Source organism: Callionymus lyra, chromosome 18 (assembly GCF_982586985.1).
Source record: "Callionymus lyra chromosome 18, fCalLyr1.hap1.1, whole genome shotgun sequence".
In the NCBI taxonomy this organism is placed as follows: Eukaryota; Metazoa; Chordata; class Actinopteri; order Syngnathiformes; family Callionymidae; genus Callionymus; species Callionymus lyra.
In genome coordinates, this window is record NC_141835.1 from 8,988,017 (window position 1) to 9,015,729 (window position 27,713).

Sequence of the window (27,713 nt, forward strand, 5' to 3'; positions counted from 1 at the left end):
AATTACCTTTAATTACAATTTTTCAAATCGTAATTAATGTGTTTTTCTTATTTCAGAAACACTGCATTCAGAAATTAATTAATATAAGTAAGTAATTTGTATTTATATAATTGAATGAATAATTAATGACATAAGAAAGTATTCAGTTATAAACAAAAACACATACATCTGCACAATAGTGTAAAGGTAGTAAAAAAAATAGTAAATTATTTAATGATAAAACCACTAAAATACCTGAAAAATACACGATTATCGTGCAAACCGTCCATTGTTGTCGGAACATGTACAGACCGGTTCTTTCTGCCACCCCTGAACCCTGTCAACCAACCTCGTCTGCCGTCGCCTACACTGAATATGCCAAAAATGCCTTTTACGACGATCGTCTTTTCTACGACAAACAATAAAGAAATTAAATTGTGATTCAAAATATATTCTCTCTTGTAACCTCCATACCTGGAGATGCGGCAAACGGCTTCTAAAAGCAGCGAAAATGTGAAGCTTGTGTTACTGTAATAGGAAAAAACACAACATAAGTATCTCACAAAAAACAAAAAAATGACGGAAATAAATGACAACAATAATCCATATTAAATGAAAAAATTATTATATATATATATATACTGTGAATTAAACATTAATTACAAAATAATGCTTAAGAAAAATAGAATAAATGGTGAAAAATAAAACTTGAAATCAAATAACATGTTAAAAATATGAATACTTTGTAACCAATGTCATGAAATAGTAAGAGAGAAAATAAAAATAAATACAACAACTTACCTTACCCTCCATTTTCTTTAGTTGGAAATCAAACACAACTTTGAATCTTCTTCATCTCAAATATATTTTATTAATGGCAAAAAAAAAACGAGGACGAACAACAAATGTAAAACCTGTTTTAATATGTGATTTAAGAGTCTTTGTCATTTAACAAAATAAAACACACACTTAATAATCCTATCATTTACTCCAACACGTGAAAACGATCAGAATTTGAAAAAAAAGGAGAGAATCTTGTTTAAAAATATCAAACACATTAATAAAAAAAATGGAACGAGTATCTGTTGACATGCTCCTTAACATGGATATTATGCTCGGGAGCCTTTTTTTTAAGCAAACTCTGGATGATTCTGCTGCGTTTTTTTTTTTTTTTTTCCCGGGGTGTCGGGTCAGGGCCGCGCGCCGACATTACTGCTAATGAATATGGAGTCCTACTTTAGAAGGTTCAGGAATGTAAAGTCACCTCCAGCCTACTAATGGAATGCTGCAGATACTCTTGATACGACCAGTTATGTGACGAGCATAAATGCAAAGTTGGGGATGTTTCCTCCCACACAGCGGCCCTGCAGGGGATAATCGACGCAGGAATGAAGACATTAAACACAACAAATTAGACTCACCTGACGGTACGGAAGAAAAAAAAAAAAAATCTAAAACAGTTTGTTCGACACTTTGTGCCCTCGGAGATGGGGCCTCTCGAGCGGGTTCAGAGGTCGCAGCGCGGCGTGCAGAGTGGCCATTGTGCTTTGTCATTTCACAGGTGACTCACATCACTACACTCGAGCGCGCCGGAGGCAGAGCACTCGGAGATGCTCGCGGCATTCAAAAATGCATGATTTCCCAGCCCAGTGCAAACAAATCGCTTTAAAAGATCTGTTTAATCTATTTGGAGCTGCTATTATGAGCGGCGAGAGTCGTTCAGATAAAGAGACTGAAGCAGGGTTAACATCGCCGCTTGGACAACTATTCATGCGCTTTTACTCGGCGTGAGAGCCGTCAACTTTATTATTATTAATCTTTTTTTTTATTCCATTTAGCGCTGGAATGTTATTGTGCCGTGTTATAAAGCCACTACCCTGCCGCGTCAGTCGTAGAAGTCGTCATCGCTCTCGCCGTGGAGGGGTTCGGGTCGTAGGGCGGCTTCGATCTCCGAGCCGCTGTCGTCCGTCTCGCCCCAAAAAGCTAGAAGTAACATTTGAAAAAGAGACGCAAATGATGAGAATCCAAGGTTTGAATCAAACGTGTCATGATTCATAAAGTGTACAAAGAAAACTAAGATAATGACCAGGGGTGTGCAGTGGATAGAATCTAGTGATATGATAAGAATCACGATGCAGGAGCATCAGTTACGATATTTCGTGATACTGTAGTAACAGGTATAAATGTGTAGTATTGTCGAGTACTTGACTCTAGTGTTGCAGAATTTAAAGACCACATTGACAAAGTCGTAACTGCCGTTATTAGTTTAGAAAGCAAAATATGTCCAAAAATCAGCTTTAAAACAGTTGGAGTTGACCGTATCCTCTCGTCCTCAGTCATCACCAAGATCTCTTTTTTTCTTTAGGTGTGGAGTTTTAAGGGGAAGGGAAAACATTTTTCTTTATTTCTAGTAAGGGGTGTGTATTGGAAGGAACCTGGCGTTGCAATACGCGTCAAGATACAGGGCAAATTACAATATATATCACGATATATTTGTAGTATTGTCGAGTACTTCACTCTGGCGTTACAGAATTTACAGACCACATGACTCTTGCTGCTTTTATTTGTTTCTAAAACCAAAACATGTCCAAACATCAGCTTTAAAAGCTGCAGGAGTCGACTGTATCCTCTCGTCCTCAGTCATCGCAGGGATTTCACTGTTCCTTTAACTGCGGAGGACGTATTGACTAGCGGCCGAAAGTTTGATTGCAACACAAAAATGAGCGAGCGCTTTGAATACTTGCAAGTAAATTGCAATAAAAAAAAAATAAAAAAAATCGAACAATGAAATATATAACCATAAATGTGAAACTATGGAAAAGTAAAATATAAAGAACCTTTTAGACTGTATTTCTTATCTTAATTATACGTATTATTTGTGAAGTGTTTCAAGATAATTGTGCTCATTCTACAGTTTGTCTGTAAAGACATACTTGGAAACTTCTGAAAGATCGAGGTAGTTTGCGTCTTGCGTTTTAAAGGGAAATAGTTAAAAAAGGTTTTATTTTACATTGTAAAATAAGACATTTTATTCGTCCCTTATCTCCAATTTTCAGAGGCCCCCTAGAGCCGAGACAGAAAACAGACAGTGAAACTGTAATAAGGACGCTTTTGCGCTACATTCGGAAAACGTGGCATGAACGAATCAATGGTAGGATGTTGGAGACGGCAGCGTAAAAAAACAGACTCCATGAAAAACAATACCGTTATACTGTTTTTTTTTTTTTTACCTTTACAAAAACATGTACTCAATAAAAACATATTTCCCTGTAACCAATTTCAGCACTGAGAGAGCGCAGACCTCCACCAAGCAGCTTGTTTAAAACTTAATTGTGATTTTCACTAAATGCTATTGTCGTACAAATATTTAATAGGTTGATTAAGAACTTTGGGAAATTGACCATAGGTATAAGAGTGTGTGTGAATGGTTGTCTGTCTTTGTGTGCCCTGAGACAGACTGGCGTCCTGTCCAGGGTGTCCCCTGCCTCTCGCCCTATGATACTGGCATAGGCTCCAGTCTTTCCGTGACCCCGGTTAGGGATAAAGCGGTAGAAAATGAATGAATGAATGTTTAATTAAATACAGTTTAAGCACTTGATATATCAATATAATCGAAAAAAAGAAACATTTTATATAAAATAATCGTTTTAAAAAGAGTTAGCCAACTAACAAGCTAACTATGTCAAGGACATAAAACCAAGATGGTTTTTTTTGCATTAAAAAACACAAAAGCTTCTTCAAACAAGTATAAACTAAGACTTGGATAACCTAAATAGACTTGATAAATTGGGTAGTTACAGTTCTTTTGTGCTAGAGGTATCATGTTCATCTAATTATATTTGAACAGTGACCTCTACTGGCCAATTAAAAAAGCTAGCAAAGAAGTCGAAGCAATGAACCTTGGGAGATGACAAAACGAAATAATAATAATTAAATCATCAATCAAGACGAAAGTTTTCCGCTCAAGTTTTCTTTTCCTTTCCGATTGAATCCTCAAACTGGGTCAAATCCTCAGAACGTGTTAAAAAACGATTCCAGTCGAGAGAACGCTCAAAAGGGTGTAGAGAAGCTAGAGAAGAGGTGAAGGAGAATCCATGTGCAGAAATGTATCCGTGCATATATCCAGTTGACCCGGAGACGAAGTTTCGTCACGTCTTTTTCGCTGCACTAGATTCACTTATTGCGGATTGTTTACCTTGAAGTGCGACGTATAAAAGCCAAGGTAAGAAGAGACAACGGGCTTCTCTTGACTCCTGCTTCGCTGGTTAATCGGATATAAATGACCCGCAGGTTGACTTCAAACGAGGGTTATTAAGAAGCAGAAGTAGCGGCTGCCGACAAAACACGGCTCTGTTTTTGCTCGGCCGTGTTTGGCTTCAAGGTCCTTCATTTTCTTTGACGGGTTTTTTTTTCCCCTCGTTGCGTTCATTCAGAGCGAAATTTAATCAAGCAAGTCAGTGTTCCCGTCAAGTTTAAAATGTACAGTATTCCGCCCGCTCTTTGTGCCGATCCGTTCCATGTAATTAACCTCTTTTTTTCATCTTCACAGGCGGCAAAAACCACTCCAGCTGTATTAGCCGCCGCGGATTGTAAACAGTGTTTTTTTTCTCGTCCACAACATCAGCTCCATGTCAGAAGCTTCCTTCGCCACCAGCGTTCGGATCAACATTTTTCCATTTCTTCTTCACGCAGCACCTTGAAAACCGCCAAGTTGTGTTTAGAAAGTTGGGTTTTGAAGATCACTCACAACTTCCGACATCCCAAGGCGTCATAAAGATATTATACAAGAAGCATTTGAACTTTAGCTTCGGATACGCAACGACTGTCATATTGCTACAGAAAAGCAAGATCTTAGGTAATTACTGCAAAAGAACTAAATACACATCTAGGTATTGAAGTCCAGGCGCTACTATTACTAAAGAGTTGTCGTCAGCTAAGACGCAAATGAAGTTGATAAAACTTTTAGATCATTTTAGCGACAGATTCATTCAAAGCTATTTACGAAACTCGTATATTGAATAAATACTTCCCTCTTACTTGTAAATAACATCTCAAAACCTGCAGCTAGCATATGTTCTCGATATTTTTATCCTACTTTTATACCTATAAATGTGTTACCTTTTTAGCATTTGAAATTTCTTGATAGCTATTAAATATCGATATGGCGATATATCGCGATTCTTTTCCACGATGCTGAATTGGACTTCAACCCCATATTTCATGTGTTACCATATATATTTATTTTTTTGTTTGTTTATAGTTCAATAATATGTCCATTTCTTACAATGAACATGCACATATTTACGTCGCAATTACACTTCATTAAGTCCTCCGCAACTAAATGAACATTGAAATCCCGCAAGATCCCAGCGATAACTGAGGACGAGAGGATACGGTGGACTCCGGCAGCTTTTAAAGCCGACGTTCTGACATATTTGTGTTTCAAAACAAATTAAAGCAGTTACGACTTCGTCAGGAGTCATGTGGTCTGTAAATTCTGCAACACCAGAGTCAAGTACTCGACAATACTACAAATATATCTTTGTTACTACAGTATCACAATATATTGTATTGTTGCTACTGCATCTTGATACCTATTGTTTCACCAGGTTCTTGAAAATACACACTCCATAATAACTATGAACTAACTCAGTAGAAGTGAGCAAGAAGTGCTAAAGCTTCTTCTGCACCACAGAGAGAGACAAACCTTCAAATGACTTAGGGATCCAGATGGTGATGCAAAAAAAACACCAACATTTCTTGATATTCTTAATGTAATTCCGATCCTGAATTAGCAACTTGGTATATCAATGTTCCTACAAAATGTTCCAGATTCTCTCCAAAGAAATCTAATCTCGTGATTTTTTGAACATGAATCTTAGGTTAGGTAGAACTTTATTGATCCCTCAGTAGGTCTCCTTCGGGAAATTGTTTAAGGGTAATCTAGGGAATACATTTAAAACAAAAATTCTACATGAGACCATCTTGTTGCCAAAGAAACACAGCACATAATGTCCGTTGACTCAGCAATTTTAACGTTAAACGATCAAAGGTTTTTTCTCCAAAGCCGCCAATCAATCTTTGTAGGAAATCTGAGCAAGTTGACTGAAGTTGGATTTGAACACAGAACCTTGAACAAAAGTAGCTTTAAACTACATTTTCTCTCGTTAAAAAAAACTTATATTTGGAATATAATTGGACTCACCTTTGGACTGAAGAACAGAATACCCCTCTTTCTGCGTCTTTTCTTTCCTGTGGGAGAGGAAACATGTTGGAGATTGAAACATAAAACTTGAATTTCCTGACCCCGAAATTGCATCGCGCCAAAAGATTTTCAGTGAACCCTCAAGTTTTCCCTCATCTTAATGAGTCTAAAGACCGCTTTTTTAAATTGACATCCACTCAGTAAATAGAGACGAAAGAGCAGCAGGAATAAAGAAAGTTGGTGGAGATGCGTCTGTATCAGTTCAAACCCGGGACCTCTTCATTTATCTCACTCGTCTCTTCGATCTGTCAGAAAATGAAAATTCGTTTCTCTGACAGCTTTTCATTAAAAAAAAAAAGAAAAAGAAAAAAAAAAGGAAAAACCATATTCTCTTGACACAAAAGCCAGAGTTAAATCCTGCTTCTTTTCAATCTGTGACCAGATCGACACACGACGTTCAACAGGCATGGAATCCATTTATTATCATAATAAAACCTTTAACTGTCCGGTTCATTCAGGTCTTTTTAATAGATGGAGCTTTTGTAGTTTCCTTTTTTCTTTTCGAGTCAACTTTTATTATTAATACAAAATATGAACAAATAAAGTGCATTTGGAAAACATGCATTATTCTCCAAATATTTAATCAATTATTATTTATTTTAATTTTACTTATAAGTTGATTTTGAACAAAAAAAACATTGTAATATTATACAAAATATTTAAAATAATAATAAAAAAAAAAGATGTATATATAATAAAAAGTAGTTTCAATTAATAAGGTAAACAGGTAAACATTTTACAATTTTAAGCAAACTAACTTTAACTTTAAACCGCATAAATAATTAAAATTATTGATAAAAATAAATTAACTATATTAAAAAATAACACGATTTTACGGTTACGTGTAACATTACGAGAATATTTAAGTCTTAACTCATCTATTCATGTTTTGTCTACTAGATAAATAAAAATATATACTTATATACACAGATTTACTTGTGTATTTTTAAATATATACCATTTTAGTTCTTATTTGAATATTTTCCTAGTTTCTGTTGGACTGTTCTCGTCTGTAACACATTGTTTCCTTAAGTATCATCTTGAGATTCAAACAAATGGAATTAAAAGGAGTTCGATTCAGTCGGTGATGGAATCGCTCAAGACGTGTTCCAATGTCAGACATCCTTGGTGTAGAAATATTGATTCCGAGATCATAACTGATCATTATTAACACCAAGAAGACGTTGGTCGTCCATATCTGTGACTAAAGCGCCGGGAGAACCATCTTTAGAGCATCTATTTACCGTCTAAAGAGAGAAACGATGGCTAAAATAATACCTTCCACGGCGAGTAAATCGGCCCTTTTCTTTTCGGCAACTTCCCTCCCAGGATGGGGGGGGGGGGGGCGTTCCATCAGCTGTTCCACTTCAGCGAGGGAGCCAGTTGATTTCAAGACGAGGCTATTACGGCAGAGAGCCGCGCCTGAATCTCACCCCGACAATCTCACATGCAGTTTTCGGTAAATATTTACGCTGGTTTCGTCTTCTGCGGTTTCCCTTAATTGAGGCGGAAGATGATTAAGATGACGACCGTTCGCTAGCATCGCTCTCTTCCTACAGTGTTGCTTCTTTTCAAAAGTAGCCATTGGCACGATGATGGCGTCCAGCTTACGTCAGCTGCTGCTTTTGTTCTCCCTGCGAAATAGCATTTGGAAGCTGCTCTAGTTCGAGTGTTTGAGACACTATTGATACCTTCATATGTGGATCTCTACTGGTTTGGTACAAGACTGACGTCTTTTATCCCAGGCTTTAGTTTGAGTCTCTCCTGGATGACGGAGCTCCTTCTCCACAACAGAGAATTCCTAACGACTATAACACACCTTTAAACTTGTGTTTCTTTTGTCCGATTTATACATTTTTCTAAGATTTCTCTAAAGGAATAGGAAGGATTCAGGGGCCACACGCGTCCCCATGACTTGTATTTTCGGTGGCCCTCATGAGGTCAATGGAAAAAATAGTTGAAAGTAACAATTTAATGTCGCATTTATTTTTTATCCATTATTAGTGGAGGGTTTCACCAATTGGGAATTTGCTTAGGTACGCATTGCTTCGGTACATAACATTAAACATGAACATTTAGTTCAAAATTTTATTAAAGGAGCTTTTTGTTTTGGGACTTTTGTCCTCCAATTTTACTAAGTAAGTAATTAAGTTAGTAAGTGAGTAAGTAAGTGATAAAGTATTAAAGAAAATACTTTCAAAAGGGCTTTTACATGGGATTAAAAACAGTAAATAAAGTCAAATAACAATATTAGCCTATTTACCTTGATTATTATTAGATTAATCTTTGTGTAAATTTAGGCTTTTTCCTCTTTTATTTTTGCTTCATGGCCTTCATATAGTTTACTGTAAGATATGTGGCCCCTGAGGAAATTGATTTGATGTAGCACCTTAACAGAAAGTCGTTTTTGAAACAAAAAACAAACTGTATGGTGACAGTATTACTAGTACACTTTAGTACTATTATCAAACTAGTTCAATTTCGATTAAAAAAACTAAATTAGAAGCTGCTGTGGAACTCTTTTGTTGACATTACGGCCATTGTGTTTTCTCCAATATTAACGATTAAATACATTTCTAAGAATGGTCGCCATAGGATGTTAAAATGTCTTGTGATTCGACCAATATTGACATGATTTAAAGAAGGAAGTGAAGCATTTTTTTGGGGTCCAGGTCCATGTTTTTAGGAAAGCGTCCCGTTGTGGCCCCTCCATCCGGGAACGCGGCTTCCAACGAATGAAAAATTGCTTACAAAGCATTTAATACCGGCTCACGCCCTGTGATGGACCGTTCAAACTGCTTTTGTTTACCCTGGCTTTTTTTTTTTTTTAAGCTCCCGCCACCCACGCTCCAATGCTAATAGCTCAACAGCACTTTTGCGCGGCAGTGCTCGTCTAAAGGTAAAGGCAGACCCATCACCTCATCATTCCCATCAACTCCTACTCCCATCGCTGCGCTGACCCCGCAGGAACATTGTTTAGGCTGTGTTTAGATGTGCTCTCAGGAGCCTGAATGGTGGCAGGATATAGCCCTCAGTGAGGGCAACTGTGAGAGGCAACTGGGAGTGGACGCTCGCTGACGTGTGAGTGCTCTCTGCTGGCCACGGGTCGGTACTGCAGCTCAGAATCCCCAAACTAGATTTCTCTGCTGGCTGCTGGTGGTGGTGACAGATAGGAGGAGCTTTCACCTTCTCTTCAAGCCATTTTTTTTGTTGCATTATTTCTCAATCCAAAGCTTGGTCAATATATAAAGATAAACACTTTATGAAGATGGTAGTTTTCCCACCAAGTGCAAGAGAGAAAGATGGCGACTCATGTTAATTCCGTCTGAATGTGGCATTATTTCAGGTCCAGCTGCAGCAGCTTACGCCACAAAAGCACTTTTAAGGGAGGAGTCAGCGACTTTCTGTCCACTCCAGCCCCACAAACACCCTCATGTCAGGATAAAATAACCCCCTTGTTTGTCGGTTATTAACTCATTGCAGCTGCTACTTACTCAGAACTTCAGTAATTACATTTAAACTATAAATAAAACACTACTTTTTTTTAACAAAATTAGTATTTATCAAGTAACATATAAAGAACTAACCAATTATATCAAACTGAATATTAATATATATATTATTTAATAATTAAAATAAAGATATTTATCAACATTTATTTGGATTTTTTAGTCATTTTAAATTACTAAGAATTCATGTCTAAATAAGAAAAGATAACATAACAAAAACAACAGTTATTAATATAATAATAAGTATAATATTCTGGGTTTTATTAGAGGACGCAATGTTTCTGCTGGCCATATATTACGATTTAAAAAAACATTTAAATAATTTAAAACAGTACATCAACTCAACATATTAGTAAAATAAATAGCTTGGGAAATATATGCTTTAGTGCAAAACTATTTTCTCTTCTCCAACAGAAGAATCTATGACTATGATGCACCTTTAAACTTATTTTTCTTGTGTTTGATGTATACTTTTTTTCATTTATCTGGAAGAATAAACAGGAAATAGGACCTAAACAGGAAGTAGTTTTCACAATAATGATAATCAACTTTTTATTAATAACTTTAAATTATAATTTTGCTTTTACTAAAAAACATACTAACTTAAGACATTTTTTGGGGGGCAAATATGGTCTTTATTGCAGAAAATAAATAAATAGTGTCTCTACTCTGCTCTACTTTGAGTCTCTCTTGGATGATTGAGCTCCTTCATCTAAACAGATCATTTTCATTATTTTGATGCAGCATTAAACCTAATTTCTTTTGCGTTTTATAAATATACATACTTTTTTTCCAATTTCTCTGCCTTATTACTACAATTAGGAACTTGTTACTATTACTTTTAGTTTTACTTATGACAATCTTTAGGCAAAATATACCCTTTCCTGCAGAAAAATATTAAATAGTGGCGTTTATTTTGACACGTAACGTGACGTAACAAATCTTAACAAAAACGATTATCCCGAAAATCTCTCAAGATCTCTCTAGTCGACGTGCAGCCACACAAATACCTGCTCTATTATGTGGAGTGTTATTTGTGTAGTGGCACATGTGCTCATATCAGATTTACTATTTATTCAATGCCGAAGTCCTCATGTTGCAAGCTTTAACTCAGTGTCTCCCTCTACCTCTCACGCTCTCCAGCCCTTCATCTCGTCTCCCAGTTGGCTGTCAGAGCTACACACACACTCACACACACACACACACACACACAAACACACGTCACCTCCCCACGAGAGACTGAGAGTGTCTGATTTTGACACTCTGAGTGATTTGAGGTCGGATGCTTGAACACATCCTGTTGTCCAAGGCAAAGCTGTAAACCACTAATTGTTGAGTCAAGGTTTTTGTCAAGCAGGCACTAGGCGCAACAATCACAACACCGGCTGACGGCTGGAGGAGCTTGTTTTGTGAGGAAAAAAAAAAAAATGCCTGTGCATGCATGTGTGCTCGGGATTTCATAAAAAAACGTCCATAACATGAACCGATCCGAAGGGCCCGTGCTCGATGTCATGTGACCAAATACTGGCGAACGTTGCTGGCGACGGCTCAAGATTATTCCTTAAAAAAAGATGATTCGAAGGTAATGAGGTGGAAGATGTTTGACAAATTTTGGTCATAAATAGAAATTAAATACTTAATATTTAGATTGTCTTCAATTCACCAGACAAGATTCATATTTAACGCACAGTACTCTTGCTAGCTGGCTAGTTCAATTCAAATACTCAAAAAATAACATCATCATATGAGACATGAGACAGTTATTGACATTTAAAGTTAAATATGTTCAATCAAACAAGTAGAAAAGCACTCAGAGAGCGCAGACCTCCACCAAGCAGCTTGTTTAAAACCCAAATTGTGATTTTCGCTTAATGCTATTGTCGTATATTTACTTTTTTTTTCATTTGTTTAATTTAATAAAACTTTAGCACTTGAAATATCAATATAATAATAAAAAAAACATATATATATATACTTAAAGAATCATTTTATAAACACTGACAAGCTAACTATGTCAACGACATACTACTAAGATGCTTTTTTGTTGTTGTATTGTATTGTATTTTATTGAGTATTGTATTTTATGGTGTTGTTTTAAAAACACAAAAGCTTCTTTAAACAAGTATAAACTAAGACTTGGATAACCCAAATAGACTGGATAAGTCAAAAAGATAGTGTCCAATATAGACATAGTACTTTAAGAAGTCTTAACGTAATACTTGGTAAACTAAAAACTACGAGATTGTACATGTTTATTTTTCTCACACGTACACATTTTAAAAAATAAGGTGATACCCATTAATATAGAATATTTGTATCAAACCTACCTATACATGTGTAATAAAAAACTTATATTTTCATGCAATTAAAATTCCAAAAGTCATGTGGCAGGAGTGTCATATTTTGTGACCTCTACTGCCCCCCTCAGGCACCCTAAGTGAACAACAGATTATATCCATCTATATATTATAACATTAAAAAAAGACGAGTTTATGATCAAGTCAGCCGACCGAGGGTAAATACATAACTGCGTCGCGGACGATGACTGGAGCCGCCCCCCCGCCCCCCCGACAAAATGCCAACAGTAGAAAAGAAGCCACAATGTTTCTTTACACCCCGGGGGTAGGAGTGGCGTGCAAACGCACACAAAGACGAACAAGTGGTCTTTACATGGAGTGCAGCTGCTTATTAAGACTCACTCCTTCGTGCATTATTCCATTCACCCTCACTCAACCACGCCGTGATTTTTTACTCTCGCGCGCCACAAAGACCCCCAAAAGATTTCTAATGGACAAATCCTTGATAAATGTTGCAGATCAGTCGCCACCCCACCCGTCATAACACAATAATCACATCTGGAGAAATCGGCGAGCAAGAAAAAGGGAAAAAAAAAAAAAACCCAGAGGAATTTTTTGAAAAGACCCCGGTTCTCTCAAACTCCATAATAGTGAACTGAGCAGATATAAATGTGCTAAGAGTATCTCTTGGCGTGGTGTATAGACGGCATGTATTTAATCTGTAAAGCTTATTAAGGCTCCAGTCATTGCTATGCAAAGCAGCGCCCGGCGCCTTTCTCTCGCTTTTCATCCGAGTGCAGTGTTTGGCCAATAGCGCTGGCCCCCCGTCTCTCATTCTGCATTCATAACATGCAACATTTGCACAATGTATCTCTCAAAGACCCTGAATAGAAGGCCTTAATACTCATGTAAACAACTGCAAACCAATTACTTAATGAATCGGGCCCACATATAATGAGGAGCCGCACAAAGGGCTATAAATGCATTTTTTTGCACCAAAGCCTCTGCTTTAAACTACAATCCCTCTGCAGTAGCTCGGGCTTAACTGGCAAATCATAATTATTGTCTGAGACGACTGAGAAGAAGCTTTTTTTTTTTTCTTTTTTTTTTTAGGGTGTTCTTCCGCCCGCCCCTTCCTTTGATGCGACTCATCAGCTCACTGACAAAATAAAGCAAATAATTAACATGAAGGGATGGAGAGGGAAAAAAACGGGAGGACGAGGAGAACGGAGGGATGGATGGACGGAGGGCGGGCGAGACTGGCGGGCGAGGGCGAGAGCGTTCGCCAGTGTCGTGCTTCCGCTTCAAGTGCGGTGGCTTCCAGAACCACTTGTGGACGCGATAAAGCGCAAAAGAAGTGACCGTGGTGAGTGGAATGCTTTAAAAAAAAATCGAAGGAGGACAAACGAAATAAGTGACCGAAAGGAAGAAGAAGAAGGAGAAAAAATAGCGTGTTGGTTCTGGTCCAGGAACAGGTGAGAGTCAGAGTCAAGATGAGCAACTTCGGTTCATGAGTCTTGAAGTACCGTCTTGAGTAAACCAGAGATAAAGATGGTTAATACAAATGTCTGGGTCAGCATTATCTATCCATCCATCCATCCATCTATCCATCTATCCATCTATCCATCTATCCATCCATCCATCTATCCATCCATCCATCTATCCATCTATCCATTTATCCATCTATCCATCTATCCATCTATCCATCCATCCATCTATCCATCCATCCATCTATCCATCTATCAATTTATCCATCCATCCATCCATCCATCCATCCATCCATCCATCCATCCATCTATCCATCTATCCATCTATCCATCTATCCATCTATCCATCTATCCATCCATCTTTCCATCCACATAAAAAGCCAGTGTTTAAGATGAGATAAGGGATGGAGAAGATGGTGTAAAACTGGTGCATGGACCGAGTTGCATTTACCTTGGATTCAATCATTAATTCTGGATTTCATAATTTGGAAAGTTGACATTATTATGCGTTTTTCTTTGATTTGGATTTAAGAAGTTAAATAGTGGATTCGGTGGCGTTTCATTTCTGTTGTTACGGTCGAGTATTTTTGTATCGATGCGCGGGGAAGCAGTTGTCGAATACACAACACGGTTTCTTAGCCATATTATTTAAGTTGGAGCCAAGAACATTATTTTAAATTCCAAGGTGTATTTTGTTGGATTCTTAACTTTGGTGAAGGAGAAACAAATACAGAGATAGTTAAGCCTCAAAGAATGAAAAGACAATCTGAAATACTCCTATGTCTTGTAAAGTAAATATACATCTTGATTGACCAGGGACTTGGACTAGTAAAAGATTTTGGCTCCTATAGTGATTCAGTTTGACTCCTTTGATATCGAGGAATCTATGGCTCAATGTGGGTCGTGGAGAGAGATAACATTTTAGGTTTGAACCCTAGACATCCAAGTGTCTGACCCAAGGGTTTCAAACTTAATCACACAGAACATTTATATTTACCAGACTTTCTGTAACAGGAACTCTTTTGATGTTGTCTTTTTCTTTTTTTTAAGGCTCCATTTATCTGAATTATCGTCGCGTTTGTTATCCATCATTTTCAAGTTGTATTGTTATTGGAAGTATCTGTTTGATTGTAGACATCAATTTTCCCTGTTCCTTATCTTATCTTAAACATCTTTGTAGGTCACAAAACTATCATTAACCTACTTTGAGACAACAATCCACAACACTTTTTTTTGGCATATTTGGGCAGATATGATCTAACCTGTGAAAGAACAACAGATCGGTAACAAATATGACGATAAAATTCCAATAAAATGGCAGATAAAGTGAAATGTAACAAAGTATGCCAAGTAATACCACCCCAAATGTAAGAAAACGAATATTTGGACTACTTATGGATGAGTAATCGTTCAAAAAGTTTCCGTTTCTTGTGGCTAAAGACCCAAAAATTGGATTATCAGGCAGTCTTTCATTTAACTAACAACACTTTGAATTTATCCTGGATCTGTTGACGAAGAGATGTCCAATCTTATTAAAAATAAACAACGTTTTTGTTCTGATTTCTAATATTTCTAATATGTTTAGATACACCTTTCTAAGACCTGGCTGTACACACAGAAAAAAAGACACAATTAAGTATTTAGCATCTACATTGTATACGGATTTATTTGTCAAATAATAAAAATACTCAACAATATGTTTTGTTATATTTCCCTGAAAACATTTTCATTCATTTTCTACCGCTTTATCCCTTATTGGGGTCAGACTGGAGTCATTCCAGTTTCATTGGGCGAGAGCCAGAGGACACCCTGGACAGGACGCCAGTCTGTCGCAGGGCACACAAAGACAGACAACCATTCACACACACACTCATACCTACGGACAATTAGGTACAGTATATCTATTATATATAGATATATATATATCTTATAAATATATATATATCTATTAGACAATATCTCAATCAACCTCTGTATGTTTTTGGACTGTGGGAGGAAACCGGAGTTCCCGGAGTAAACCCACGCAACACGGGGAGAACATACATAACTCCCTTGAAAACTTTTTAAATTGGTAAAGTCATTGAATGGCGATTTAAAAACACAAAAAAGAAACCATTTAATTAAGGAAATTACAGTTTTTAAACTACAATTAATATGTTTTTTTAGGGAAATAAATGACGAATTGACGAAAATGCTACTGCAACTATTTTACTTCACTATCGAAGATAAATATTTTCATCTAAAGAGCAAGTTTTCAACGATTGTGAAGGAGCGTGATGAGCATGAAAGAAGAAACCATTAGACTTGGACTCATAAGTGAGCTGGTTTTAGGGGGGCTGTGTGGGGGGGGGGGGTGTCCTGGTGTCAGCGAGCTACCCCTGGTAATCACGATCACAAATCAGCCAAGATTATTCCTCATAACGTTTACGCAGCCAAATGGGATTGCCATGAAGAGGTGCTCGGGGCGACTCCGGGCGCGATTGCGGATCGCCTGAAGTCGTGTTGATATTCAAATGCGCCGTCAGCTTCCTGCCGGCTATTTATCACGAGACGCTCCCTCCACTCCGGGCTCTGATTTGAGAATGCGTTTGAAGAGTGGGGGGAAAAAAGAATATTTTTTTTCTGTCAACACTCCAGTCCACTTCTTTTTAAAGAAGCATCCCTCCTTCATATCATCCGTTTCATTTTGACAACCAACTGGAAAGGGAAAGAATATGACTCCAATTTGTTGAGCTGCTTTGATTCTGAAGTCGTCACTAAGTGGGTTTTTTCTTTTCTTTTTTTTTTTCCCTCTCTTTTGGTTTCATTGTCTTGGCGAGCCGGTTAATGGTCTGTGCTACCTTGATCTTATGGAAATGAACGGGAATTATGAGCGCGGCCATACAAATGTACATCAACCACTTTGGTGTCTGGTGGCACATTTCCTGCTGCCCATGGAATAATAACAGTGTTCTTACCCCGGGTAAGGGTCTTGATGTGAGGAGCGTCTGGCCCACCCAAGGTCCACTTCACGGCCACGATTGATTCCTTAAAAGAGCAAACAGAGGCCCGCTAGCACCATTTAATTTGGTCATCACACACTAATCTACCATGCATATTTACAGAGAAACCTTGAAACCGCCGGGCGCCCGCGAGGCGCCGGTTCAAAGTGACTTAACCTTGGCGTTTAGTCGCCGCATGGGGGTTGATTCTCGATGACCAGGAGTCGTACTCGCGTTTCATCGAGCGCACGCCTGGAGCTGATTAATGAAACGCTTTTTATTTGAGGAGCATGTCCAAAATTTAAATGAGAATAAAAGAAGATGAAAAGTAGAGTCACTACAGTTTATGTTAATCAAATTCTCCAGGGATGATCTTTAGCTTTTGGATAAAAAAAACCCTACGATAATATTAATATTTTTTTATATTTTGTAACTTAAATGGCAAGTGTGTATAAAATAGATGTTGGACTCTATTGTATCATCAGTGTCTGTTTGTACAAAACTCTCTTTTCATTTAAATATTGACATTAGAAAATGTGCGTAAGCCCCGCCCACTGAAAACAACGATTTTCTGGAGATTAAATCTTGTTTACTATAACCACGCCCACTCTGCTGTGATTGGTCAAACGTCAAGGTTTGTCACCATGCTCAATCGATCCCGGAAGTCTCCATCTCCAAGGGACTTGTTGTGAAACAAACATTATTACGTCATAATGGACTCCGCTCTCGTAACCTCTTGTTCGCCCAGATTTTCTTGACTTCAATATCAGTTTTACTCTCATCATTGACATCCACTAACTCTGTCCCTTATCTTATCTTAACGACCGACATCCTTATAGATCACCATATCAATTTAAAAATTAATCTAGATTATTTTTGAGACTATTTAGCAGGCCTCATATAGTAACTTAGTTGGGCTGAATTTGGCCCCCGGGACACAAGTTTTTTTGGTTTGGTTACTGCATTCAGATAAAAAAAAAGGCCATTCTAAGTTTGAATGGAGATAAATCTCGTGGCCAATATTTTGAACAACTAACTCCAAAAACAATTGTTTAACCTACAGTATTTTAAAACCAAATACAAAAACAAATGCATTTAACTATTTCAAGTTAATATAAATGTGACGTTTCAAAATGTATTTCATTATACATTTGTTTGCGTGGGTTACTACTTTCTTAGGGTTGACCGGCTACTCTTCTACTACTTTGTTATGAAACGTACAACTCGCTGTTGCCCCCTGCAGTATCTAAGGCAGTAATGCATGCAGAATGAAACAAACAAACGAGGATGTGAACTTCCTGTGTCGAACTAGCTGAATTAGCTAATGCTAAACTTATTTACTTCTAGTTTATCAAAGAAAACGTCACTGAAATACCGTTTTAAATTCTGCATATATCACAAAAGTGCAGTCGAGCACCTACCTGTGGGACTGTCCTCCTCCTCGCTCCCTTCAGGACTCCGGGGCCTCTCCTGCATGGCCGACTGTTTAAGCAACTGATAAGCCTTGGTTTCTATCACGAGGGAGAGACACACAAAACACACAAGACGGTCAAATATTTACTCAAATCTCTGCCCCCTTGCTTTCCCTGAAGTTCTCCGCGTTTCATGCGACGCTTCCGTCGCCTCTGGTCTCTGATCCGCCGAGCTGTTGATTCAAGAAGCTGAGACAGAGAAGTCTCTAAATGATTTCCGCGGTCAGGATGTCATTCATCAAAGGCGTAAACACACTCGTAATTACGTAAGACGACAGGGACGAGGAGGGAGCGGGGCGGCCGGGGGGGGCGATTCATGTCGATAAAAAGGCGAATATGGTATCAAGAGAGCGAAGGAATCGCGATCTTGAAGTCGCGACACTTTGTTTCGGAATCAAAAGTGCTTCTTTTTTTTTTAATCATTTGCCGCTTGCGTTTGTCCTCCACCTACACCTACACCGACACTTTACACACACACACACACACACAAGCCTCAGCAATTACTCTCAGCTCCAAGGTCACGGTATTCCAGTCATGCTTTTAATGGTTTACGACTCTTTTGATTAAGCACGGCCGCCGCCGCCGCCGCCGAGACTCGTTTCGGCCTCGGCCGCAACATGAAACGCCCGGTTGGAAAGCCCCGGCGGCGTGAGGGTAATATAGGATCGCTTTACATTTCAGAAGGAGCCGCGGCGGGAGGCTTTCCTAGGATGCCTTCACATCCAGGCGTTTCGACGGGAGCATTGTTTAGATTATAATGAGACGCCGGCCACTGATGTCGCTCACGCCCCGCACTGGAAATCCGGACAATTAAAGCGGCGGCGTTTATGTCGAGGTTGAAGAATGATCAATTTTTTTTTTGTCCCCCGAAAAAAAAAAACCACAAGCGATGTATTCTCGGGCGGATAATTAGAAAAAGAACGAGCATTACTCTTCAGGTGGGACTATGACCCCACGTTCACCTTGATCCTCCTGCCTCGGCTGTTGGGGTTTTAAAAAAAAAAAAAGAAAGAAAAAAAGCCTATTATTCACTGCGGTGGGAAGAAAAAACACCACAACATGAGGACAAATTGAAAGCCGCGACAGCAGCGACGTCTTTTTTACCTCTAATAGGAACACTTTCCACGGGGCTTTCGTCCTGGCTGTCCTCTTCACTACTTTGTAGATCTGTAAGACACAGAGCGCAACGGTGAGCGGCGGTAGCAGGACTGGGGGGAAGAAATAGGAGAAAGAGCGGGAGGTTTAGGGGGGGATTCTTTTCTTTAGCTCTGAATAGAGGCCCACGGAAAAACCGGGCAGTAATGAATTCATATTATATATATATAGCTATATGGTCAAATTGAAGTCGTGCAAAAGTAAGGAAAAGGGAAAGTTTGCCGGAGCTGTAAATCGCGGGAGAACTCTTGAAAGGACAGAGTAAGAAGGTCGAATACAATTCACCGCTTCTTTAAGTTAAAGTTATAGTTCACCCAAAATTCAAAATTCACTCCTTTTCTACTCGCCCTCATGACGACTAAGGGTTGGGATTATTTTCATTCGAGTAATCATCGAGTAAATTCATCGAGTGATCTGATTATTTTTAGAGTTATAGACATAAATGTTTGTTCATTTTAATGTAGCTACTGATGTCGTTGTACAAAAAGACAGTCTAAAAACCATCCAAATACCTCCGTACTGTTCATATGGAGCGTCCATCTTGTACTGAAGCCTCGACGAGAGGAACTGTTGCGGAAAAACTCACAGACAAGAAGTACTTCGGATAAATATCGCGAGCGCTTCCAGTGTAGACCGTAGACGGCATGCGCTCTGGAGATATTTACCCAAAAGTACATCTTGTCTGTATCGCTTGTTATTCTTTAAACTTCTGCTACAAACAAGCTTAAAATATTTACTTGTTTTACTTTTTTGGGAACAATTCTTCTCGCTGAGGCTTCAATATTATATAGTCTTTTTAGTCGAAGATGAAGACGAAGAAAACAGAGCTCCAGTCGCTACATTAAAATGAACAAACATTTTTTTCTATAACTCTCAAAAGGAACATAATACTCTGAAAATAATCTTTAGTTGACATGAGGGTGAGTAGAAAATGAGTGAATTTTGGGTGACCTATCACTTCAAAGGTTAAGATTGTAACTTGTCTTGAGGACATACATGACGAGATATTGCTTCTATGAACTGTGACAAATGGCGTCAGAAATGGGATGAATAGAACCTGAGAAACACTTTTTGTCTAAAATTCCAGAATCAAACGCCAAATACACAACTTTCAGGGCTCTAGCACTCACTTAATAGACAATATATACTTAGCTCAAGATACGATATATAATATATTTCGTTACACTTGCAAATTTTTATGAACGATTTTAGGGGACACTGAATTTGAGTGACATCTTCTGTCTCCTTTGTTTAATTAATAGAACTAAAAGTCAAAATATGTCCAAAACATCAGCTTTAAAAGCAGCTGGAGTTTACTGTATCCTCTCATACTCAGTCATCACAGAGCTTTCGGAGGATTTCATTGTTTATTTAGCTGCTATATACACTGGATGTTAAGAACTATGATCATTTGAAAGCCCCCAAAACCCCCAAAATGTTTTTTTTTTAAATTGATCTATTTATTTTAAAACTTAAATATCTAATAACCGTAATGGCTGTGTTGCCAGACTGCATTTTCAACAACACTTCATGGTCAAATTCAGATAAGGAACAGAGATTATGGATGTCAACAATTGCACAGAGACCTCCAATAATAGTCAAACTAAATTGGAAAGAAAGGAATTTAATGGAAATTATACACTGTTTAATACAGTTTATTTAATTTTTAGTTTAGTAGATATATCATGTATTTGCCAAAGAATGCTAAAAGATAAATAAAATATAATATTATTATTTTATTTTGGAAAAACAATTATGACTTCATGTATGGATGCAGGTGTAAGAAAACTATTATAATAACTAAAATATTTTATGAACTATTTTAATTTAAAAAGGTTTAAAGGCTTAAAAAGTCATCATTTGTCTTTTTTTTTTTGTCTCTTAATAGTAACAAGAAATTCTTTACCTTTTATATATGAAGACGATCGCTATTTGTTATGATTTTCTGTAACTCCTGTTGTGTTATCAGTTTCATCTTGATCTTTAAAATATATACTTTATTGAATATTGTTTTGATTGTTTAAGCGCTTTGTGACCCTGGTCTGGAAAAGCGCTATATAAATAAAAATGACTTACTTACTTAATAATCTTATTTGAACTGACGGTAACTATAAAGCATCATAAACGTAGGACTGGGTATCAATAACACAGAAGCAGAAATAAGAAAAGAGTTAAAAAATGACCTTGGATGTTCTCCCTCGGCTTCACTCCTTCACGGCGGGCCTGCAAGGAATGGGGGTCACGCGACGAAGACAATTCGCTCTCCTCCGCTGAGGGGCACTCCTCACTGGACCGGGACAGAAGTGTCCTCAGCAGCACTTTGGCCTGCGAGCGACACAAATTAAAACCACACTCTTAATTGTTCCCCCATTTTTTTTCCCCCTGAAAGGCAGCGCTAAATTGAAGTCGCGTCGATTAGAGCATTTCATTTACTTTGGCCACGGCCGCTGCTCCCGTCCAACTAAGACGCCGCTCCGTTTAACTAAGAAAAGATGATTTTCCACACTTTTGCTCCCCCGCTCTCAATCATACTTTGTTTCTACTTCCTCTCTTCTCATCCATGAGATTAGAGGAGCCGCCTAAAGAATGCAATCACCCCGGTGTTAATGTGCAACACATATCTCCCTCTCCTGGCTGAGAGGATCGAGACAAACTGCTCTCTTCCTCCCTCTTCAGCTCAGTTTTTATCTCCGGGGAGATGAGGATACACAATTAAGAGGAGCTGTTCCGAGAGACGAGGAGCAGGGAGATGCACCGATTTCCTTCCCCTTCTTCTCCCTCCCCCGTATCAAATCCCACCATCATCATCATCATCTCTCTCTTTCGTGATCAAAGAACCGCCTCTTCGCTCTCAGATGGCTATTTGGCAACTTTTAATGAGGACTAATACGCGGCGGATGATCAGGAGGATTTTTAGCACTGACAAAACTTTAAGTACATTGTGAGTTTGTTATCAGTGGCTCCGCACTCCAGATTGACAAAATGCTCGCTTTCATTTTTCTCTGAACGAGGCAAACAGTCACCGATCTGAAGCCACACTTGGTATTTGATACGGCGAGACAATATCGGGGGGACAAAACTGTCTTGATCCTCGTCCCTGATATCCGCCTTTGTTCTTTTTTTTTTTTTTAGTCAGACGTATCGCAAGGGTTGAGGGTCTTTCGGAGAACCAATGCATTTTAAATATCAATGAATGCAACTGCCAGCACTTGAATATTCAAAGGGCCCCTTCGAGTGTCTGCATGCATGCTCCCATTTTCCAGAGGAGCCCGGCTGTGTGCCGCGGCGTGAATTGAATTTATTTCTATTTTTTTTTTGTTTGCTCTCCGGTTGTCTCGACGTACGAGCGTCAGACATAACTGCAGAGAGTCGTAGAGAAGCAGAGGTAACTCGGCAGGAGTCTCTCTCAGGGTTTTTCCTGGTGTACTTGGACACAATGATACGAGCGGCAGAACCTCTCTTACTTTTGTGAGTTCGTGTTTTCAAGAGGCTCTAGACTCTCCCTCTTTTGCTTCCATCATTGTGTCTGCGCGCTTGCCATAAGAACTCTTACCATCGGGAGAAGAAAAAAAGAAGAAGAAGAAATCAATATACCTGTTTAAATATGACTTATCTATAGGTTTCTGTGGATTCTTTACGACGATATCAATGGAATCTATCCGGAAAAATGACTTGAAGTAGGAAAGAAAAATCGATATGATATATATATCACTATATTCTTTGGCGCTCACTTAATATCTTTGTTTAACATTAACTTTATTATACGATTTTAAAGAAAAAAACCATTTAATTCTTATAAAATACTTACAAAACATTATTAATATCATTGTCAAAATATTAACTGCCCTATTATATATCATTTATTAAACATTTTGATCAATAAAATTAAAAGTTTTAAGCCAGAATCTATAAGGTAAGGTAAGGTAAAACTTTATTGATCCTTCAGGGAAATTGTTTAATATTATAATATTATAATATATATATATATATATATATATATATAATAATAATATATATTTAATATTGTATTTTAAATTACCAAAACAAATGATTGTATTATTACAAAACGTGTAAGAGGAATTAAAAAACAGCACAAATACAATATGTATATATATATATATATATATATATATATATATATATATAATTTATATTAGTCTATTATACTATTTATTTATTCTCCTCAGGTGGATTCATAAATTCAACTTGATGTGACTACTACAAATTGAATAGCAGTCGCACTAGAATTATTTTTTTAAATAATAAATCTTTGATTTCATGGTTTATCAAGTTATTTATACAGATTTGAGTTTTTTAATATGATATTCATTTTTGGTTCTATTCCGATTATTGATAAAACGACTGTTTTCATCGCGTAACTACCATTATTTTTTGAAAGATTGGAAAAATAATCATTCATAATCTTAAGCAGGACGCTTGAATGAATACACCTATATATATATAATATAGAAACAACATTTTTATGCTTCGGAATACGGAGTCATTCCCATTCTCTGGCAATTGACACGACTCACACCAGGTCAACGAGAGACAAGGTTTTGAGGTAATCCTGCGGAAAAAAAAAAAAAAAGTCCAAAGTGATGTGGCGTCTGGGCGACAGGAAAGAAAACAAAACAACTAACGCCGAATTAAAAAAGCGAGTGTTCCAGGGATGAATATATGCCACTGGAGATGAAAGGAGTCGGAGCGGAGGCTGTAATTTGCGATTACTGCACGGGTCAGGGTTTTCTCTTTTGTCTCGGTCAACGTGTGGAGCAATCTGATGAGTAGGCAGCCGGAGCTTGATTTCTAATGCGGGACACAAAGAGAGCTCTCAGTCGCAGCTACAACTCTCTTCAGTGCACATCTAAAGAAACAAAAACACTACTAGCCCTTTTTTTCTTGTTGTAGAGAGAGAGAGAGAGAGAGAGAGAGAGAGGATAAACACTGGAGCTGGTTCACTGTGTGTTTACTTGTGGGAGGTGACCAATGCCAGTGCTTAACCTGTACTGTGTGTGTGGGGCTGCAACGCTACCTGGTGGACGTGCGTGGCATCGCTCCGCAGCAGCACCGGCGTGAACAGCTGGACCAAGTCCTCGGCGCCGAGGATACGATGCTCCTTGAGCAGAAGGGCGTGCTTGAACCAGCGATCCCACAGCCGAGCGGCATCAGGAGGAAGACTGGAGCTGATTTTTTTTTTTTTACATTTGGAGAAAAAGCGACACGTTTGTTAGACTTGTTTTAAATCGTGACACAAAAAAACAACAACACTGTAGCCTGATGGGGGTCGGAAAGGTTAAAGACGTGGACAGGAAAAAATGGGGGTGGATTTACTTTAGATGGAAGCAGAGGAGAGGAATCAATAGAGTAGTGAAGCATGGATGTGGCTCAGCGGGTTCATTATCCTCAGGACTGGGAGTCACAGATAGGGGCATTTTAATTTACTCATGACATTCACCCGCTTCACCCTTACTGCGGGAAATCACACCGGAGATGACCTTTACATTCTTGGACTCGAGACCTGCGTCTTTAAACACAAAAGTATTTTGTAAAAATCTTTGTTCTTCATAAAAAATAGTGGGGAAATTTGTAGTTTTAGAATAGCTTTAGAATGTTGTTTTTTTTAGCTTTAACTAATAATCAATGTTATTGATATTAATGAAAAAATATCCAATAATTTTATCCAGGATCTGGATTTTGGTAAATCTAAAATAATTTCTCAATATTTAAAAAAAAAGGTTTGGTAAAAAGGAAAAACATTTTTAATACGATGTTTAGACATAATAAACACCACTATATGAGTATTACATTTTTTTGTGTGTTTTGTATCCAACAGGGTTTGTTTATAATGTCCACACAAAATATCGCATACGACGTGAATGTTAATTGAAAATAAAACAAAACACAAATAGGTATTACATACATTGCATTGATTTTTAAACTGTTCTTTTTCTATTTACTTAGAGATAACCCAGCCTGGAATGATGGATGGTTTTCTGTAAATATGTTAAGTTTTTCCACTTTGATGCCTTTCCTTACAACACAACCTTTGCTTATTCTATAACGTCTTTGGTTGCTGCATCCTGCACCATAATGGTGCCTCATTTCCTGATCACTGTTTTGTTTAGAATGCAACAGGTAATTAAAACAGAGTCATGAAAGTTATTTGTAGCACATAAATCCCCCAAAATATACTGATATAATGGAATTACATTAATATTACCATTGGGAAAATTGAGGCCGAAAAAATACTCTCAGAACACTACTCAGTTTTTCCAATTAACAAAATTAAGCCCCAAAATTATACTAAAATATGGTTATTAAAATAATGTTACAATTGACAAAATGTAACCCCAATATTATGCTGACAGAACACAACTCGGCCTGTTGCAATTAACAAAATGTAGCCCCGAAATTATACTAAAATATGGTTATTAAAAAACTGTTACAATTGACAAAATGTATCCCAAAATAATACTGACAGAACACAACTCAAGTTTGTTGAAATTAACAAAATGTAGCCCCAAAGTTATACTGACAGAACGCTATTCAAAGAATGTTACAATTGACGAAATATGGCCCCAAAATTATGCTGACAGAAGAAAACTCAGTTGGTTGTGATAGTAACAAATGTGCTCCCAAATTATACTGACAGAACGCTATTCAAAGAATGTTGTAATTGACCAAATTTAGACCTCAAATTACACAAACAGATGGTTGTTAATTGCTTCTTTTTTTTTACAATTGATGAAATTTTTACCCAAAATTGTATTGAGAGAAAACAACTTTATGGGTTGCGAATGACAAAATTTAGCCCCAAATTTATATTAACAGAATTCTATCCAAAGAATGTTACATTTGACGAAATTGAGCCCCAACACAACTACATTTTTGGTACAAAATTGTACCCCAAAATTATACCAACAGAACTTAATAAAGTCCAATTAACAATATAAGACCAGAAAACCAAAAGACACAACCCAGAAAAAAAGTATTGCTGTGGGTGTTTTTTGTTCTTCAGTTACTGAGCTACGTGACAAGAGACTCGGTGTAGAGCTTCTCTAGAAAGAGTTCCTGGACGGTCTACCTTGGGGGGAGGAGTCTCGTGAACCCTCACCTGATCTGCTCCGCCTCCGTGCACGACAGGTGTGCGCTCACGATCTCCGGCGGCAGCAAACAGCCCGACTCGACGCCGCGAGACAACGAGCGGATCTGGTGAAGGACGACCGCTCCACACGCCTCAAGGTCCTCGTCGTCCATGACCCCTCGTCCTTCGCAGCGCCTGAACCAAAACACAAACGTGTTCGGGAGTAAATAAGAGTTCACGAGAAGACACATCTGGGTTTATTTACTCTTTATTGGTCGACATGAAAGGGAAAAACACATGAAGAAAGCAGAGGAAGGATTGATTTTGTACCTTTTTTTTTACATGATGCAACTATTGACACACTCCAGGAGAAGTAAATGAGTAAACAAGTTAAAAACGGTAAAAATACATTTTGTTCGGTTCAAGAATTAGACGGCTAAAAATGATTTTGGCGCCCTGAGAGGTAAAAGTCGACAAAAACCACCCCTCCCCCTGCTGGTCACTTCTTATATTGCCATCAGCAACTTTCTCAAGATAACCCTTGTGTTATCTCTGGGTCATCGTGAGCCTCAAACTCTTTTGTTCCCGTGCCACCGGGTCACCTTGACCCAGAAGGGTTAAACAAGCAGTCCAGAACTCTACAAACGGTATAAGTAATGTCAAAACAATATGAACTAAACATAAAAACGTGTGTTGTTTTTTTTAGAGGTGAAATGCAATATATGACTATTTCAGCTTTATTTATTGTTTCCCAAATTGTGGGCCAATCACGCGCCTTCCTGATGATATTGCATAATTGATAAGTATCTGCCTGTATTTCTCAGCATTGATACCATTAATCCCGACCAAATCTCCAACTCCATTTGCAGAAATGCAGCCCCAAACTTGTAAGGAACCTCCACCATGTTTCACTGTTGCCTGTAGACACTCATTATTGTAGCTCTCTCCAGCCCTTCTGCGAACAAACTTCCTTCTGCTACAGCCAAATATTTACAATTTTGGTTCATCAGTCCAGAGCACCTGCTGCCATTTTTCTGCACCCCAGTTCCTATGCTTTCACGCATAGTTGAGTCTCTTGGCCTTGTTTCCATGTCGGAGGAATGTCTTTCTGGCTGCAACTCTTCCATGAAAACCACTTCTGGCCAGGCAGTAGATGGTGAACCTGGGTCTGACTGGTTTCTCCCAGTTCTGAGGTGATGACACGGACTGGGCATCTTCAGATTTCGAAGGGAAATAAGCTTGATGTATCTTTCATCTGCTGCACTTGGTTTCCTTGGAAGACCACTGCGTCTACGATCCTATTTCATTACATTTCTTTGTACTTCTTCAAAAGAGATTTAACAGCACATCTTGAAACCCCAGTCTGCTATGAAATCGTTGTCTGGGAGAAACCTTGCTGATGCAGTAGAACTACCTTGTGTCTTGTTGCTGTGCTCAGTCTTGCCATGAAACTGTTCCACAACCTCAGCTCTATAGCAGAG

General features: G+C 38.1%; 1 protein-coding gene across 1 annotated transcript in view; it reads right to left on the reverse strand.

Moving 5' to 3' along the window:
• Window positions 1-773: 773 nt before the first annotated feature.
• The window catches only part of kiz (kizuna centrosomal protein), a 40,542-nt gene continuing 13,602 nt past the window's right edge, over window positions 774-27,713 (reverse strand). The window contains exons 8-15 of the mRNA XM_087779962.1: window positions 26,263-26,427; window positions 24,181-24,331; window positions 21,329-21,470; window positions 19,095-19,157; window positions 17,940-18,029; window positions 16,495-16,564; window positions 6,185-6,231; window positions 774-1,962 (exon numbers count right to left, since the gene is read on the reverse strand). Coding sequence (XP_087636088.1) covers window positions 1,865-1,962; window positions 6,185-6,231; window positions 16,495-16,564; window positions 17,940-18,029; window positions 19,095-19,157; window positions 21,329-21,470; window positions 24,181-24,331; window positions 26,263-26,427 — 826 coding nt within the window. The 3' untranslated portion in view covers window positions 774-1,864. The remainder of the gene's footprint in view (window positions 1,963-6,184; window positions 6,232-16,494; window positions 16,565-17,939; window positions 18,030-19,094; window positions 19,158-21,328; window positions 21,471-24,180; window positions 24,332-26,262; window positions 26,428-27,713) is intronic.